This window comes from Podarcis erhardii (genome assembly GCF_964252035.2).
Source record: "Podarcis erhardii genome assembly, chromosome: 9".
NCBI lineage: Eukaryota > Metazoa > Chordata > Lepidosauria > Squamata > Lacertidae > Podarcis > Podarcis erhardii.
This window is the reverse complement of record NC_138512.1, coordinates 40,246,876-40,266,628: the sequence shown is the minus strand read 5'-3', so window position 1 is coordinate 40,266,628 and position 19,753 is coordinate 40,246,876. Positions and strand designations below refer to the sequence as shown.

The 19,753-nt window shown below is 39.8% G+C and overlaps 1 protein-coding gene across 5 annotated transcripts in view; it reads left to right on the top strand.

The window, feature by feature from the left end:
• The window catches only part of TMEM131L (transmembrane 131 like), a 68,957-nt gene that overhangs the window by 7,301 nt on the left and 41,903 nt on the right, over window positions 1-19,753 (top strand). For all 5 annotated transcript variants that reach the window (XM_081875212.1, XM_081875211.1, XM_081875210.1 and 2 more), the window contains exon 3: window positions 3,030-3,073. In XM_081875212.1, the coding sequence (XP_081731338.1) occupies window positions 3,030-3,073 (44 nt within the window). The remainder of the gene's footprint in view (window positions 1-3,029; window positions 3,074-19,753) is intronic.

Here is a 19,753-nt window from a genome sequence, read left to right as displayed (position 1 = left end):
ACTAGCTTGTGTAGGACTGCTGGTAATACTTTCCTTCATCTGTATTTTGACAAATACACTGTTGCAAACTTTCAAAGAGAGAGAGTGATTGGTTAAAAAAACTGAAGAACTACTATTGATGGTTTAAAATAACTCTAAATATGGAATCTGCATAGCAGAATCTGGTTACAGAATTACAGGCCTACAAGGAGTCTGAAGGTCGTTTTAGTCTTTGTGTTAAATCACATTTATACCACAATTAAACTCCATTACAGATTAACTTTATCCTGATAACATGCCACAAGCCATGACCCAGAGCTAAAAAGTGCTTTGTTCTAAATTTCCCCATAGCCAACGGATTCACAAAATGTTTTATTAGGGCTGTCTATATAGTTCAATTGAGCAAACCTAGAAACATTTTGAAGGGGGAAGCAAAATCCTTAAGGGCATTGGCCGTCAAACCTGCATGCAGGAATATAGCCAACTGTAAGGAGAATGCACCAGTTTGTCTATTTTAAGGGTATTATTTGCACACATCGGCACATACACACCTGTGTTACAAAGCTATGGTTGAAGCTGTTGCAACTTTCAGATGTTGCATGTGGTTTCATGGGGGAAATGGATTCTTCTTTTGCCTCTTGACAGAGATTCTTCAAGAGAGAATTGGGAGGTATACATATAATTTGAGCATATCCACCTAGATTCCGAAATGTATGACACTGGATTCACTACTTGCCATGAGTCACTGGGTTGCCAGCAATGGGCTTTGGGGAAATTGGTTTCCCAGAGTTTGAGTTTATGAATGGAATGTTACTTCCCATCTTTTATGAATCTGTGATTTCCGGGACTCTCCCAAGAGTTTTCAAGCAGCTGTAATTTTCTGCTGATATGTAGGCTGTTACCCAACTTAAAAGAAAGAAAAAAAATCTGGATGGTGCTTTTATTATTGACATTTGGTGGACACGGGTGGTGCTGTCGGTTAAACCACAGAGCCTAGGATTTGCAGATCAGAAGGTTGGCGGTTCGAAACCCTGCGACGGGGTGAGCTCCCGTTGCTCGGTCCCAGCTCCTGCCAACCTAGCAGTTCGAAAGCACGTCAAAGTGCAAGTAGATAAATAGGTACCGCTCTGGCGGGAAGGTAAACGGTGTTTCTGCGCGCTGCTCTGGTTCGCCAGAAGCTGCTTAGTCATGCTGGCCATGTGACCCGGAAGCTGTACGCTGACTCCCTCGGTCAATAAAGTGAGACGAGCGCCGCAACCCCAGAGTTGGTCACAACTGGACCTAATGGTCAGGGGCCTTTACCTAACTGCAGAACAGGTGGACAGCATCAATTTGTAAGTGATTCTTCTAGCCTTATCTTGACAGTGACTGTGCACTGGTATCCTATCCACATATTATATTATATCAACTAAATTTTATACAGTGAATAATAGATAGCTAGATTTTTGACATAGTGAAATCAAATGCTATCTGAAATGATATCATGGTATAGTTAGCTTGTGGAGTTAATAAGATGCTGAACATTAAATAAAAGATGCCTGAATAATCTTGCTGGACACATATTTACAAACGCATGTATTCATATGTGTTCAGAGGAGTTGGTCAAACTTCCCTGAGAATAGAGTTGGCAGTGCAGATTGGCCTGCTGCCATGTAAACCTTTGGATGCCCCCCCATTACTTGTTAAACATGAGTTATTCTTGCTGCTCATTCCTATATCTGAGGACACATAGGGGTGTGGTAGTGGTAGAAAAACAATAGGCTTGCCAAATGTCAGGAAAATTCCTGACATGTCCTGGTTTTCGGGTGTAAAAATGGCATCAGGGGAATTTAGTCAGGGAAAACCTGGATCTATGGTAGTGCTATGGAAAAAGCAGTGGAAACAGCTCCAAAAAGCTTTAAAACACCGTTGGGGGCGGGGGAGGTTTCCCCAAAAAAGCTCAACAAAGTTTGCGGGTATTAGGAATTGTACCTTTTGAAATATGGCAACCCTAAAATACAACAATTAAAATGCATATGTTTGACCTATGAAGTGTTGCATCATTTTATCCATGGGCCTTTCTTCTAAGATAGGCTTGGATGTTGGTCACTTGAGGTGGTTTGTTTTTATATGAACTCAGAAGGAGCAAAGCTTATATGGGTACATTTTATGGCTTGTACATCTGTTTTCTCTGGATAGCTGATACAGATTCATTTTGTCTAAATGCACACACTTTAGGTTTTTGGGTGGGCAACAAGCAACAGATGTGTTTCATGCTGGCACTTAAGGTACCTCAAGTATAACAAAATATTTTTCATTAGAAGAAAGTACCTGGATGTTCACAGGTACTTAAGTGGTTCCACAAAGCGATGCTGTTGGACTCAAGTTCCCATCAGTCCCAAACAGCACAGCAGTGGTGAGGACTGATAGACACTGTTGTTTGAAAAGATGAAAATGACTCAGTATTTCAAAATTCCAGTTATGAGGGAAGGTTGTACTGAAAAAACATCAACCAACAATTTGGCACCCTCCAGCCTGCAAATAGTCCCAACAATTTATGGTGGTTGCAAGGTTAGGAAATGCTGCTTCAGTGCTTGTGGGGTTTTCTGAAGACCGTTTGGAGTGATATACTTGGCTGTTTATGCTACCTTCTGAAATTATACTGACTGCTTTTACTAATCTCAGTAGTGATGCTTGCTATTTTTTCACATCTTAACTTTTTTTAAAATTAAAAAAATGTAGTCTGGACAGATGAATGAATTTAATTTAGAATAAGGTATTATTTGTTTGCTTAAAATTATTGACCACTGTTAAACTGATAAATGTGATAAACCAGACTCTGCAATTTCCTCAGCTATATTGAACTCACTTGTACTGGTTCTTAAATTTGTGGTTTTCGCTGATAAATCAGTGCTTAGCAAAATGAAGTGGGCTGATTCAAACATCATTCAGTATAGGGGGTTCCACTGAACAGAATATCCTTAAACAGCTCTGGGATTGCTAAAATACAAATGTATGTTGGAAACTTATATTTGCTGCTTATATTTCATGGTATTTTCTCTGTCCACTAGGCTGAATCAGAGGAGGATGTGGAAGAACATCCACAAGAGCAGAGGTAAGCAGTGTTAAGATAAAAATAAACATCTTCCATCATACAACAATAAACTATGTTTGCATTATCCCCTATAGAAATAGTGAAGTCGGTTACTTTGAATAATTTAATTTATGCTTGCTCTCTTAGTTGAGTGATAAAGATTAACAGCTTAACCTGTTGTTTTTGTCAGTGTTGTGGTTTTATGTTGTATATTGCCCTGCAATATTTCTATGGAAATATTTCTATGGAAATCTGGTTTATTTATCAATAGATCAATGAATGAGGCTTTAATTAAAAAAAATTAAAAAATGCTTCTCAAGCAGTATTCATTACCCATGCATTATAAGTTTAATTTTTAAAAATGTTGACGTGCCAGGGTCTCTTCAGATAAAAGAGTCTTTTTCCAGAGAATCCATACTAACAGAAATAAAATACAGAATAGAGACGGGGGTGCCTTGTTGATGCTTCATTTAATTAAAACTGAATTCAGGTTTTTTTTATTAATGCATATTCAGTCTTACTGTCTAAGAGTATGATCAAGTTTCTTTTACCTTCTTATTGCCAGCAAATGATTAAAGCCTAGAGCAGATGGTAATTGCACTGCTCCTTGTTTTCCTGCCAAGGAAAAAACAGGATTTTTTTTTTTCCAGTCAAGGCTGTTTTGAGAAGCGTATTGCTTCATTTAGTTTTCTGAATGTAAAAAGCGAAATCTACTTGGCATTGAACAACTTGGCATTTTCAGGCCTTTTGGTAAGGTAAATGTGTCACCTGTTGCAACTGCATTCTCTCTCAACAGCTGTCCTGTTCAAGGGCATTCATTAGCTAGTACATACGGTATATTTTTAATCCATTTGGATTACTACAATGCATCGTATGTGGTGCTGCCCATGATGGTTCAGGAACCTTAGATAATACAAAGCACAGCAGCTAGATGGTCAACTTAGGCTCCAGAAACCTAGCCCATCTAACCAGTTTTAAACCCACACCAAGTTCCTTTATGGTCCATTTTGGGGCTTTACCCTGCTCCAAGTCATCTAGAGAGTTTTAAAAGTGATATCAAAGACTGTCTTTCCTCATATAACCTGCATGAGTATTCAGATCTTCATTCGAGGTCCTCTCTGGGTGTGTCTCCTTTCAGATGTAAGGTGATAAGGAATAGTGCAGACCTTTTAGTGCAGACCCCCCGGGTCTAAAATGCTCTCTTCAGGGAGGCTCACCTGGTCCTGGGCTTTTCCTGGTATTGTAGTATAGAATTAGATCTTGGTATGGCTTCACCTTGCAAGCAAACCTATGGTTATTACCCACCTTGTGGAGTTAAAAAAACAACAACACAAAAAACTGGTTATATGAACTATCTCTCACACTTTATTTTTCCTTAACAAAGTTGACAGTGTTGGTTTTTCTGCCTGGAATTTTTTAGTACCGCTATTAATGATTATTAATGATTGGAGCAAAGACTGGCTTACCTTTGCAGTGAAAACAGAATGGCTTGGTGCACCCAGTTAAGAGCAAAGTCCAACATTCAACTACTACTCTATAGAGTACATCTTCCATAATTTTGATGACACTTTTTCTTTCAGCCTATTTTTTTTTTAAGTCAGGCCCATTCTCAAACTATTAGACTTCAAGGATACTTCATAGAGCAGGTGTGGGGACCCTTAGACTCTCCAAATGTTGTTGAACTACAGCTCCCATAATCCCTGGCCACTGGCCATGTTTTCTGGGGCTGATAGGAGTTAGGAGATGCTTTGACCTCCCTCAGTAGCTTTCTCTCAACAGGTGTTGTGTGCATGCGAGACATTTAAAAATGAGTGGTTTTAAAACTGGTTTGAAGTGAGCTGCTGCCTAATGCCTACACCAGACTTCACAGGTTAAAATTGGTCTCCGTTATTCTTTATTATCCCAGAAGATACGCTTTCACAATTTTAATAAGCTGGTATGTATGTACGCGTACACTCCCCATTCCTCCTATTCAGTGATCTGTCTTCTGTTCATATATTCAATGAACTTGGATCATGGGATTGCTTTAGCAGGTGAAAAAAAGACCTGTTTTGTTTTGAGAAATCTAGCTCCTTTCACTTATTCGTGGGAACATTCCTTTACTATTCCAATAGCATGGAGAGACAATCTAAAAGTTGGAATATATCTTCAAGGTTTTAAGTAAGCACAGGCCAGCCAACTCCCAAAACTCCCCCCCCCCCCGATTTCTATAAAGAACAGGTACAAATTAATGGCCAAAAGCTAAATGCATAACAATTTCTGAAAGTTGATAAAGTATCTGTTGTTGTTTTTTAAAAAAAGCTCTACCAAGCCCTACTAAGCTCTCAAAACATGATAGCGATCTGCAGTGTTGTATTCTTTAATTAACTCATTTAACTTGTTAGTCTAATTTTAGAAATAACCGGTGATGCACAGACAACTGACTTCCTGTGTGTATGTGTGTAGGCAAACCTCAGAATATCTCTATAAGGTCATTTAATATGATGTGCAGATAAGATGATACTATTACCTGTTTTCTTTATATCCAAAATCCAAATGTCTGCTTTGGGTTAGAACTGAATATATAAATGTCGTTGTCCAAGATGCCATCATGCTAGACATTTCTGAAGAAGTCTTTCTCTTTGCAGCTTTGTAGGCTGGTCACCATAAATGTATCCTAATGGACTATTAGCTTCCCATAACCAAAGGGAAGATTTAGCTCATGTGTCTCTCATTGGTCTTAGTCTTTATGGGATAGTTGGTATTTTGTTTAGTGTAGGAAATGTAGCCATTTACTAGGTGAATGCTTTAATTGAATCTACTTTCTTTATCTAGCTGATAAAGAAACCAACTCAAACTAGATGACATTGAATGTTCTATCTGCTCCTTCCTAAATTATGGGCAGGTCCTTTGGGGATAATGGAAGCTATGAGTTGAAGAGCATCATTAGAAATGGGGTGGTAATAAGTTCCAGCAGTACTGTAGATTGAAATACATATTCTGACTTCTTAGGTGGACCCTTGAGGCCAAGCTCCCACTGCTATGTTTTGGTGCCAGTATCCAGTGGGAAGGTTGAAACTGAATACATTGTTTACATTATTCACATGTTAGTGGAGAAAGCAATTCCCTGCACCAGGTGAACCAGTTGAAATAATGCAATAATGGCCATAGTTGAAATAGGTGAGGCAGACTGCCTATATCTGATTATGCTAAACTTTTTCAGAGATGCTACTCTTCTACTTATTAAAACCCAGACAATCAGCCTTTCTGCTTGTCCTCCAAGTGCGTTTTACCATGTTAAAATGGTGTGCAACATGAAATTCATTAATAAATCAATTGCCTTACATAAAATTTCTGTCATTGGACTATGTTAAGGAAACAAACTTATTTTATTGTTAGAGATAAAATTGGAGGGGTTGTCCTTTCTGGGATGGTCCTTCACTTTACCAGTCTGCTCATTGAGAAGCTGACATGAGATTTGGTTTTTGTGCCAAAACAGGTTGTCCTTGTGCTCCACATGGGAATCTCAGCAAATTATGTTTTTGCAACCACAAAAGGGTAGCAGCTGGGAGTTCAAGGCAACTATCAGGGGATGTGCCTTAATGAATCTAGTATTTATGTGTCACTATTGGTAGTTCCATGTGGGCAAATTCCATTCTAGTTCTTAGTACTCCTGGGAAAACGTACAGTAAGTCACAAAGTTGATTGCTTTGGATATAAGCAATTATATGAATCTATAGAGATATGTGATGTCTCTGTTGTTAATGGATAATTACTATTTTTTTGGTGGGGGGGAGAGCTAGTATGGAAGCCAAGCAGAATAAGCATGATGTGGTTACTACTTTTTATTATTCTTATAAAACCATCTATTAACATTGTATATCATATATCAAGGTTCTCCAGCTGCATGAGAGCCAGGATTGTGGTGCTGTTTGTGCTGCTGGTATTTTTCACAGCACATTGCACAGTCTACAGTTTTATCTTTTGAGGGTGGAGGGCATGTCAAAAGATCTTTTACTTAAAAGGAAAACAAAAATATTGCATAGAAGAACATGAATGTGGAAAATAGCTTTGTGTTTGTTATTCCTGTATTGATTAAAAACAGCTTTCTTGGATGTCAGAGTTGTGAAATTTGAAACATTTTGGTGAAATGCCTTCAGCTTGTTTACAATCCTAACATTTGAAGAGGGTTTTGTTTTCCAGGAGCCTTTAAACCAACATAATCATTCTTAATCCGACTATTCTTCAAATCATTTTAAAGTATGAAATATTTTATGGTCCTTGAGTTTATAAAAAATTTCCATTATGGGTTCAAGTTAACCATCCTTGAGTTTCTAAAAGTTATTCGGAAAGTATAAGGTATTATGTACTTAGTATAAGGATCAGGAAACTGCTAGTGTATTTATGTTCTTCTGAGAGTTAATGTTTGTTAATACAAATGAAAGGCAGTAACACGTATTTCTTGTACGGTACTGTACATGTCTATACTTTTATGTACTGCATGTCAAAGCTGCAATTCCAGTATTAAGCCTACTAAGCAGTAAACCTTATTGGACTCAGTGGGATTTACTACTGAGTAAACATGTACCCTGTTGCAGAGTTAATATATATTTCAGTTAAGACTGCTCTGTGTCAGGATTGGGAGAGGGGGAGTGTTACAAAATAAATACAGAAGCGGCAGTAAAATCACAAGACATGCTATCTACATTATAAATCTAATCTAAAGTTCAGTTGTTTGTCTAGCATCAGTCTCCCTGACACTGAACCATCAGACATTTTGGGACTTGGAAAATGAGGTTATATATGTTATGTGCTACTAAAAAAAATGTTTCTTATATAGGTTAGAGATCAGAATATGCAGAAAGAGAGATCTGGTTCTTTTAGGAGCTGGGATTGAGTCTGTTCAGGAGCAACTACGTTGCTGGACATCCATGCTGTTGGTAACTTTGATCACTATTCTTCATCCTCCCCCTGCTGTATCCGTAGGCCAACTTTGATGGGTGGGCAAGATTGCCTGCCTGCCAGTCACCTGATGGTCTAATGTCATGCGGACTGTGCATGTCAGAGTTAAAAGATCATTGTAACTGCAGATCAGCTGGCCAGTGGTTACAGCAATCTCCTTTACAGGTGCACTCCTTTGTAGATGCACTTCCAGCGACAATCAGCTGATTGGCAGTGAGAGTGCACTTTCAAGGGGGTTTCCTGTAACTGCTGATCAGCTCATTTGCAGTTACTGGGCACTTCTTCAGAGTCTTTTTGGAGCAATCACTTGAAACCTAAACTCCTTCCTCTGTAGAAGGAGGAATGACCTTTTTAAAGATGTACCATTTTTTCCTACATATGTTGGGGAAGTAGTTTGTATTCAAAGTGCTGCCTGCAAACGGAACAGTCTTTTTCTCTGCAGAGAGAAAAATGCTCCATTTGGAGGAAGTACTTCAAATCCAAACTGCTTTCTCCAGCCCACTAAGCTGCTACAGGTAATTAGATCCCAGTGGGATCTCATTATGATATTGTACACAATACAGCAGAGCACAATACAGTGGTACCTTGGGTTAAGAACTTAATTCGTTCTGGTGGTCCATTCTTAACCTGAAACTGTTCTTAACCTGAAGCACCACTTTAGCTAACGGGGCCTCCTCCTGCCGCTGCACCGCCGGTGCACGACTTCTGTTCTCACCCTGAAGCAAAGTTCTTAACCTGAGGTACTATTTCTGTGTTAGCGGAGTCTGTAACCTGAAGCGTCTGTAACCCGAGGTACCACTGTATAATAAAAACAAAACATTAAAATAGTGTGTGAGCGCACAGACAAAAAGCAAAATGGATCTGTTTCAGGGGCTCATACTGTATGGTCATCAGTTGGAATGACCAGAGTGATGTATACTGGGTCAGGCAGATGGTCAACCTCCAAAAGGTGGCTATCCTAGTTATGCTACAGGCATTTCTAGAGCAGCAACTCTGTATGATGAGAGCAATATTACCATGTTGTAGATAGTGATAATGGACAATTGTAGCTACTTAACTTTTGCCTTTTAGCATAAAAAACTTCCCAAACCAAGCCACTCCTCATTGTAGGCTTGGGGAAACTGTGGTCCTCTAGATGTTGTAACACTCCAGCTCACATCAGTCAGCAAGCCCAATGGCCAGGAGTCTAGGAACATCTGCAAGATCACAGGTTCTCATCTCTGCCCTGTTGACTACCTAGATCTCCTGTTCTGGCTAGACTGATGAGGTGTAGTAGCCTCTTCTTGCCATTAGCTCCTTGTGCGTGTTCTCTGGTTCTGTAAGCTCTGCTCTGTTTAAACTATGACCCCAAAAGGGTAATCAAGCGCCTAAAATACAGATCCCCATAAACAGTAATTTCACCATCTCATAATTTCCAATAAGGGAATTCTCTTTCTCTGTACTGATGTGTTTAACCTATTCTAATGTACCGTTTCTTTATATATTTATCAATATGCTATCCTGATTGTGGTAATTTTTTTGTTCTTGTTTTGCTAAAGTAAATATGGCAATTCTATTACCTTTATATTTTAGTTCTTGAACCTTGTAAATAACAGTAAGCATCAGTTTTGTAGGTTGCATTAAAAATTTATCAAGGAGAGAAGGAAGCTGAAATTACTTCAAATTAATTATCTGGTGTGCGTTTTCCTCAAGATTATCCCAAAAGCAGCTGGTGAAAATAGCATTTGAGGACAAAAGAAAGAACATGGTCTCTTAAGTTTTATAGCTAGTGACAGTTGCTTTGTCTGGGTATTCGTCAAAGGGCAGCCAAGTGTCAGAATAATCCTCGATTCCTATCTTGAACTGAAGTAATTTAATACATACCATTTTCCCATTGCTAATGCTTCTCTCAATTATTTTTCTGACTGTTGTTTCTCTTTTGTGTGTATTTAATGGAGTTCCAATTTCAAATTAATCTTAAAAGACAAATATCTTGTTAATATTTTATGAAAGAAATGCAGGCAGACATAATTGCCACTTTTGCTGCAAGAGGCTGGAACAAGAAAGTAGAGCTTAATATAATTGTGAGAAGTGTAAGAGGTTTAAAATCAGAATGTTTTGCTGGCTATGTTTGAAAGTAATGGCTAAACGATCATTTAGTGTAAAGTGATCAAGCCACAGGCCGTACCTGCAAGGAAGAGATTAGATGTTTTATCTTTCTCTTTTCAACTAAGCACAGTTTGTTCCTATGCCTGAATCTGGACAAGCTGTGTTAATGATAGGAATAGCCATTGAGATGCCATGTGGGTATTGGACTACAACTTCCATGTTGCTTGACCATTGGATATGCTTGATGGGAGTTGATGTCAAACATCTGGAGAACACACATCAGCTACCCCGGGTTGGGAAACAGGCCAATATTAGAAACCACTTGGCTTGTTTCCCTTGAGTTGAGACTAAACACAATTTGTATGGGTTTGGACATAACAAACACAGCTGATATTGCAGCTCTTGTAAGGAGAGGGAGACTAAAGCATAGCTTGTTATTATGCCTAAATCCAAGAATTGTGGTGGACAAGTTCTCAGTTTTGAAAAAAAAGGAGTATGGAAAACCAGAAATTAAATGTTTTAACTAGAAGCAGGGATATATCTGAGAAAAATGCTGGATATAATCTTAACTGGGAAATGATGCTTCAGAGATGAAATAACTAAAGCGAAATGAAAGAAAACAGACTCGGAGATCTGTCAGATAAATACAGTTGGCAACGCAAATGTTCTGAACCATCTGTTGTGCTTGAGAGGACAAATCGTAAATTTACTGAATGAGGTTTCATTTTCCCTGTGGTTTCTCAGTTGAGTAGACCTAGCCAAAACTTATATTTTAGAGGTGAAGTGTTATCTAAACTTGGGTGTAGCAATGCTTTTTTTTTTTTTTTAAAAAAAAAGCTTTTGCAACGACATGGAAAATGTGCTGCCTTCTGAGGGGTTAGTTTGTGTTGAAAGACTCTTCCACAATATCTTGCTGCTTGTCGTTTTCAAAGCCTTGTTCACGGCAAGTAGCAACAGAGTGCCAGGAGCTGAAGGGGCTCTTCTACTTGACCAGCTCCTTGACCCATGACTTACATGCTTTGTTGTGGCTGTTAACTGCTTTTCTTCAGTGCCAATTTGATTTCTGTTGCAATGTTTCCACTTTGAGTCTCTTGTCCCATCCCCCATCCTGTCACTCCCCTCCTCCTCCCATTGTAAATAAGTCCTGCTAGCCAGTACGATTACTGGTAGTAATCTTCCACTTTTTACAGCACTGGTGAATTTCTAAGATTGCGGTCTTTCTAAGTGCAGCTCAGATTGTCTGGTTTTTATACCCTGTTTTAAAGATAACATGTTTGGGAGTGTGTGTGTGTATTTGTCTTTTAAAGAGGTATACTCTTGTGCAGCTGATTTATACTGCTCTTCTCCCTCCTTTTTAAAAATATACCTTAGCAGTGTCAATTAGAATTCTAGTTAAAAAGGTTGAGATTACTACTTGGCTTCATCCCAAAGTCCTAAAAGAAGGTACAGTACATTTTAAAGATAACTTAGGGTGTTATGTTCTATACTGCCTTTAAACACAGGCTGTTTACAAGGAGAGTCATAGTGTCAACATCTGGATGTCATGGCAGAACGTTCAGTGTGACATGAATAAGCCAAGGTGAACTTCAAGCCCTCTCCTTTTCAGCATGACCACAAAGATGAGTTTGGAACCTTTTTATTACTGCTCAGTTAATGACCGATAATGTCTTTGGCTGCAGACGTTGGGTTGCTAAAGGGTTCACTGGATAGCATTGAACAAATTACTTATTACATAACCTTTCCTATTTTATGTGGGATAATATCCACATACCCTGAATTCCTTGACAAGTGAGCAAAATACAAGTGTGACAAAAACAAATTAAGAAGTGGACACAACTGCAAAGCAAAAACATGAAAATTTGAAGGAATATCTGATTTCCAATGCATCCTTAAGAAAGTTGCAAGTTTTAAGAATGCTATTATCATGTGTTCCCATCTGGTAGTGCAGATTACAAATATGAGAGCTGCTACTGGTTTTGAGTTCCCTCTGACAATATAGCTTCCAAAGAATATACTAGAGCTCTGACATGCAAAATCACCTGTGGTCATATCCACCTCTTAAACTGTAGCTCTGACCATGAGTAAGATGTGTGTCACAGTAGTTCTTCAGACAGTTACACACGAACAGCAAATGAAGAGGTAAAACTGTTCCACCTTCAGACTGCAGATGGAGCAACTGCATTTGTTTGGTGTTGTGTGGATAGAGCAATGGACTTGGCCCAGTGAGATCTATGTTAAGATCTTTATTTAAGTCATGAAGCTCACTTGAGTGACTTTGGCCCAATCGCTCTCAGTCTACCCAAATTCATAATGGCCTGCTTGGAACATAATGTGAAGACATGGTTGGTTTAGCCAAGTTGTGGTTTGTTTAAATGTCTGAACCCACCATGGTTTGTTTTCTGGAAGCAAACTATGCATTTTTTTTGCTGGCTTGCTAATCATCGCCTATTTTAACTGTGAACCCAACATCTATTTTCATGGGCGTAGCCAGGATTTTTGTTAGTGGGGGGAAAACCTCAGTTTGCTATGTATTTTTATTGATTGGGGGGGGCAGCTGCCCCTTCCTGTCTCCCCTGGCTATGCCCATGGCTATTTTACTCTAATTGATTTGGGGAGAGGGGGCTAGCCTGCCTCAGATTCTCACCAGGCTACAGAGGCAAGAACAGCTGGAAAAAGTTAAAAATAAAGGAGAAGATTGGAAGCGAGGTAACAGAATTCCAGCCTTTCTTTCCACCCTAATGTGGTAGTTAGCATTCCCTGTGTAGGGTTTTTTTCATGGTAGATTGGTCAAGAATATGCCCCCACCACACTAAAATCCGCATCTGTACTCCTATACCTGAGAAGCAGTTTACAGTTGCTGTTTCTGTATAGATTAGGCCATAATGAAGTTGTCTGTGATGATATTAGGTTCTCTATTCCTGTGGATAATAGATGATATTCAGTGTTAGTCATTGACTATTACCATTGAAATCAATTAGTCTACTAATTTCAATGCGTCTACTCTTGAGCATAAATTACTTGGATATCACCCAGTAACATTAGAAGCAACTGCATAGCATTCAGCTCTCCCTGTAGCTAGTTTTCTTAGGGCATGCCCTTTGTGTTTAGATCTATCAGATGCTACCTATAAGTTGTTGTGCATTGTTATAGGTGACCCCAATCTCTGCCGAGTGGCAGCAAATTCCAGGGGTCTTGGCACTTAACCAGGGTTTGTGTTCTTTTGGAATGAGGCACAGCAGACACTGTTGTGTCTTTAAGAAATATGGTTTATTTACACATATTTACAGCTGAGATTTCAGTGGAGGGGGTGCAGAACATTACACCCCATCTCTTGTTGCTCCCCTCATAGCTTCAGCAAGCTTGTGCCCAGAGCAAAGCCAGTCATGCTCCCAGCCTGTATGCATGGAGTTCTGGCCCCTTCCTCATTCTTCCCCCAAATCCTCCATATGCAACTCAGGCTGTCTGTAAAAAGGGCATTCTTTTTTCCTGTGGTGACATCATACCTCCCGTAACCCTAGAAATTTCCCCCTCCTAACTCTGCTATTGTCTCTTGCTTACACACAGCTGGGGGAGGAACTCCCCCCCCCCTTGATTGACATTGAATGCCAATATCTTTTGTCAAGGCAATGGCCCTTCCCTCACCTTTGTTCTTTGATGGCACCTCTGTCAGCTGATCTCCTTAAACAGAAGAACTGGCTCAGCCTGTATTTTTGTGCCAGCATCTTCCCTTAGTACTCCAAATATTAGCTAAAGTCTACAATTTACTAAATTAAAAATTTAGGGGGAGCCCCATAAAAAACCTCCCATAATGGTATCTATCAGAAATTGAATATCTGGTCCAGCAGTGGGGGGAAAGATGCTCTGTCGTGACATTTTGATAATCAGTCCCTCTATATCCAACATTCATGTTGTAAGTGCCATTGATTATGTAGCCAAAACAGTACCACCAGTGCAAGTGGAAAGCCCCAAGGCTTGCACAGGTAGAGAAAAAAACCTATGGGGGATTTGTTGTTGTTGAGATGTTTCACACAAGATGAAAAAGACACTTTCATATTTAGCATAAGGGTTCATAGTTGTTTTTAGGTTTTTCAAGCTTGGTTTAATACTACTGAATTTTATATTGTTTACTGTCTTGGATGAATTTGCTGTGTGGGGTGATTGCCTAAAATGTTGAAATGTGGGCACATAAAGTAATAGTGCACAGGTCCCAGAAGTTGAGTAAGAGTGTGCTGATTTCTACATAGACACTGGCATCTGTCCTAACTGCAATTCTGTCACTTGTTTAGCCAATAGGTGTTCTTTTTAGTTTAGTGCATTTTTATAACTTTAGCAGTAGGAATTTGAATACCAGACAATTTCACCTGTTCTTTGAGTAGATTATAAGAATGCTAGAGGAATGTTTTTGGCTTGCTTTTAGCAGTAAGTTGTGCTACTCATGTTGTCTTTATCTTACCACTAAGCTGAATACTGATAAAGAAACATGCATTGCAAACAACTTCAGTAGGAGCACAAAAAAATTGCTGTCTTTCATCTCCATTTCGTAGCATAAAAATGGTTGGCCTTTTCTACCCTATGCTTAAGGGGGTAAAACAACTATACCATGGAAACCATTAGAATTTCATTTGGTAGGATATGCAAAGTGGCAATATAGATTTATAAAGTTGCAGGTAAAATATGGGTTTGTAGTGGCAAAAACAAAGGCTGCAGCTCAAAACAATGTTAAAAAAGCAAGAGCAGTGTGGCACCTTCCAAAATAACAAATTTAACAAATTTATAACAAATTTATTGTGGCATGTGGACCAGAGCCTACTTTAAAATATGGCTGAAATGCCATTTTCTTTTGGTAGGTATAATACACATGGAAATTATATGTAAAAAAAAGAAATGTGATAGTTATGTTAAAGCTGAAATAGATGCAAAATTAGCACAGTGACTACTGCATAGCTGCATGAAATGCTACCTCAAACAACTCAGCATTGCTTGGGTTAATTAACACCTGTAACAGTGTTTGTATTAGGATGTTTGTGTTACTATGGGAGCTCCTGTAGAAGAGTTTTGCTTCAGGGTAACCAAAACCAGAATATGCCCAGAACCGTCTCTCCATTGAAATTAATTGTGAAGCTCTGTGTGTACACTCAAGCCCCCCACCCCCACCCCAGATAGTGATTAATATATGACATGCATACACGGAGTTGCAAAATGCCACTGGATCAGGTGAATAATGATTTGACAAGCAACTCTCTTGGAGGTAGTGTTGCATGCCATTTGCTCTGCTAAATCGCTGTGTAAATACACTTAATCTGTTCCACGGTCACCTGACTTAATGAACAGCTAAGATATGCCCAATAAGATAAATAGTCACTTTTGTAGTGTGGCAGTTTGGTTACTAATAAGAAAAACAGGTCCTTTGTATTTGTATAGCTCTTCACACCTGCTGTCTTGATAGTCCTTAAAACAACCAGACAGGGTTGGCCCAAGCAGTTTTGCTTCTTTTGAGGCAGGCCATGTCACCACCACTTGCTACAGCCACTGACAAGTTTTGCGAGACTTCATCCAGCCCAGTGACACAGTATCATGAGGCTTGGTCAGTTGAGTCTTCTGGGAGACCTGTATAAGGCTTCTTTCCTCTGTTGTCTGACCTTAGTCATGACTGTACTCTTTAAGTGTGGCAGGAGGTCCACTTCAATCTGAAGAGTAATTAAGCCACCTGAGGTGTTTCATGGCCCAGTCAGTAGAGTTCTGGCCTGGTCATGGAGCACCCACCAGGTACCGGGTGGCAAAGGCTTGAGTGGTGTGAGAGCCACCCAGCCAGTCCATAGTCATGTACTCTTTCTGCTGAGACTAAGTTGATGATGATGATTCATTTCGTTTCTATACCGCTTTATATTTTTAAGGGGAAAAAACACCTCAAAGTGATTTACAAACCTGCATTAAAACATCAAATAAAACAACCCAGAATAAAACATTAGTGAAGAAAGTCAAATATAATGTATACATTCAAAGCAACAGAATGAACAGGAAACTAAAATATTATCTTAAAAGATTCCAAAATAAAACATTGCAAAGGAGATCAACTACAGATTGTGCATGTAATGTTAACACATTTTTTAAATCTTAAACATTTCAAGAGAAAACAATGCTAAAGGAAGTCAAATGTAAAATGCACATTTAAAACAGCATAATTAGCAAGACAGTACAATATTATCTTAAGCATAGGACATTGCTGCTGCTGCTGCTACCAATCCTGCCTAGGGTGGTTCACGGCAGGTGGCAGCTGCGGAAGCTCAGACTCAGTGACCTGGATCTGTACTAAGAGGCAGCCAAGATGATCTCTGGCTTCTTCAGCAGCTTCAGCTTTTGTAGTTGGGAGTCAGGGCCCCACCCTGTCAGGCCTGATGGAAAAATGCAAGGCAAGGGAGCAGGTCTTCCAGGTCTCAAAGCCAATATGAATGGCTCCGTCTGGTTTCTAATAGGGCCAGGCTGCATTCCGGATGGGATCCTGAGAATGAGAGTCTAAGGCCACCCAGTGTTCTGTTCATGGCTGACTTGATATCTATAACATTTATTATCAGAATGTGGATACTGTATTAAGAATTAAACTGATCTAGCTGACTTTGCATTTCCAGATATCTTAGGCTATGTAATGTTTCATGGCCTAGTTTAAACTGGTTCTGAAAAGACTGAAATAGGGATAGCATCAGTAGATACATGCACACAAAAACAGGTAGCTGGATGTAATGACATTTTAAACAAGTGTGTTAACTTCCTATTACTTTGAAACTACCTTGCATTTCCTTTCAGTCTCCCAATTTCTGTTGAGAAATGAGGTAACTACTTCTGGTTGGATGTAATAGCCTTTTTATCAAGTGTGTTAACTTCCTATTACCTTGCCACTACATTGCACTTCTTTCTGTATCCCGGTTTCTGTTGGGAGATGAGATTCTAAGTTCACACCACACTGCTGTAATAAACACATATACAAGAAGGTGAAATATTAGAGTTCTGGATTGAAAATATTTAAGCACAATGAGCCTTAAGGTCAATACAAACCCTAATTAATCTAAACCCAACAACATGCAGTTATGCTAATGCAATGTATTTTTAACTCTTCTGTTACTTTCCTATGGCTTTGTATTCATTTCACTACTAGTATGATAGTAACTAGGGAAATATTTTCATGGGCACCTATTGACATTACTTTTTGGCTCTTTTTCACTATGCCTATAGTGCTTAAAACAAGGAGTGCTTCCACATTAGCCCTTTATTCATTATTAGGTCACGGGTTTTTTTTTGCGAACAATCCAGGTGACATTCTCCTGAAACAGTTCATTTCCTATCCTGACCCATTCATGTTCTGCTTATTCCATCCTTCGTTTTTTTGGGTTTGTCTGTTACATTTAAAATGCAATTCCGTGCTAGCGTCTTCATCACCATCTCTCTCTACTCTTCGATGAGTAAAACTGATAAAGTGTCTGTAGGTTTGGGGACTCTTGTCAGTTATCTCACATGCCCTGTCCATCTTGTTTTTTAAAACACATTTCTATATGCACCACTGCTGACGGGCGTAAGTGCATAATATGGTTTTATTCATAAGCATCTTCTGCAGAGCAGCAGCAGTGTTGCAGATAGTGAGAAAGTGGTGGCCAGATCTTGTGAGAGAAGGCAAAAGAGCTGCTTGATCCCTTCCCCCTCAGCCCTGCAGCACTCTCAGCTGCCTGCTGCCAGAGCAGTGCGTCTGCAAGTTCCTATTGTCTGCCTGCTTGTCACCTTATGCTGCCAAGGGGAGAGAGTCTGAGAAGGAGGGATGGGCATGGCAATAAAGCATACCTAGAGCCAGGAGGGTGGAGGAAACTTGGGCAGCTGCTGTTCTGTTGTGGGTGTGGCAACTCAGCAGGCAAGTGTGTCCAGAACAGGAATGGTACTTCCTTCTATAGACGCTGGCCATTTTGCTCAGTTGCATTACAGTGGAGCTCTTTCCCTCCTGCTGCATCTCAGAAAATCAACCCACCCCCCTCTGACATCCTTCTAGTGCCCCCACCCATTTAGATGGTCCCCCTCACTTGACTCCGGCCCTCATGCGGCTTATTTCCAACTTCCAGATGATGAGAAAGTTCTAGCACTGGGCTAGCACTTAATACTGGTGCTGGAGGAGACTCTTGAGAGTCCCATGGACTGCAAGAAGATCAAACCTATTCATTCTTAAGGAAATCAGCCCTGAGCGCTCACTGGAAGGACAGATCCTGAAGCTGAGGCTCCAATACTTTGGCCACCTCACGAGAAGAGAATTCTCCCTGGAAAGACCCTGATGTTGGGAAAGATTGAGGGCACAAGGAGAAGGGGACAACAGAGGACGAGATGGTTGGATAGTATTCTCGAAGCTATCAGCATGAGTTTGACCAAACTGCGGGAGGCAGTGGAAGACAGAAGTGCCTGGCGTGCTCTGGTCCATGGGGTCACGAAGAGTCGGACACGACTAAACAACACCACCAACAAGCACTTAATACACAGCATTAGCAAAAGCTTTGGCATCCCCGCCCCCCAGAAGCACCCTGTTTGATATTAGACTACATTGTGCCTATGCACAATGGCTAATCAGAGTTATGCAAGACTAGTCTTCCAACTGACATGTACATATTGGAACAGAGGTCTGCATGCACAAATTGGAGGCTAACACATATTTGGTTATAAAATCTAACATCAGGGCAAGGCAGTATAAATTGCATGGATTGAGACCACAGGAACTTGGGTCTACACATGTAAGTCTCTGTTAAAACATGACATCTACCACACAAATTGTTCTGGAGGTTGCAGAATGCGGGTAAGCTCGTTAGATCCTGATCTCTTACTATATGTTGGCACTACGAGAGGCTATGCTAAACACTATGTTGTTTAGATTTCATTATCACCTAATGTTCATAAAGGTATGTCAAGTATATTAGGTGCTATATGCAGATAAAAGTAAATGAGCATGTGCCCTCAGACTCACAAAACCTGCCCATTATTCAATACTCAAGATGCTTCCCTCCCTCAGTACAGTTGAAATTGCCAGATCTTATGCATGCAAATCTCCTGTATTTGCTCTCCTGTTCACTCATGAAGAGGAACAAGTAAGCCTTATCCCTAATGAACTATATGACACCTGGAAAAACAGTGGAGGTTACTTTGAAGATTGGAGCTAAAGTGCCTTTCTGTCTGCTTATGGGTGTTTTTTTCTTCAGAGGCAATATGTTCTCTTTCATGTTTTGCAGTAAACTAAATGGTTCTTGTTTGTGGCCATATCTGAATATAATGGTCTACTACCAGAGGAGGTACATGGGAAACAGCTGTGCCTGTCACTTTAAATGTCATGAAATATAAGCACAGGAAGAACTAGTTCTCTAGTCCATTTTTCTTGATCTGGACAAATGGTTCCTAAAACCATATTTTCAGTGTTTTGTTTTTTAACAAACAAACAATGACTTGACAAGATGACAGAAGTTTTGTTGAGCTCAATTTTGATGTTAACACAGTTCCGCCTTTCTCTGATGAGCACCTATATTGGGGTGGGATGAGGGAGTAGTAGCTAGAGCATGAGATGCTGGCCAGCCAGTTGTCACTGGTGTTTGTGACTTTTTCCAGTGCTGATTTGGTACCTATCAAGAGTTGAGGTTGTGCAGTGCAATGTATGTTATG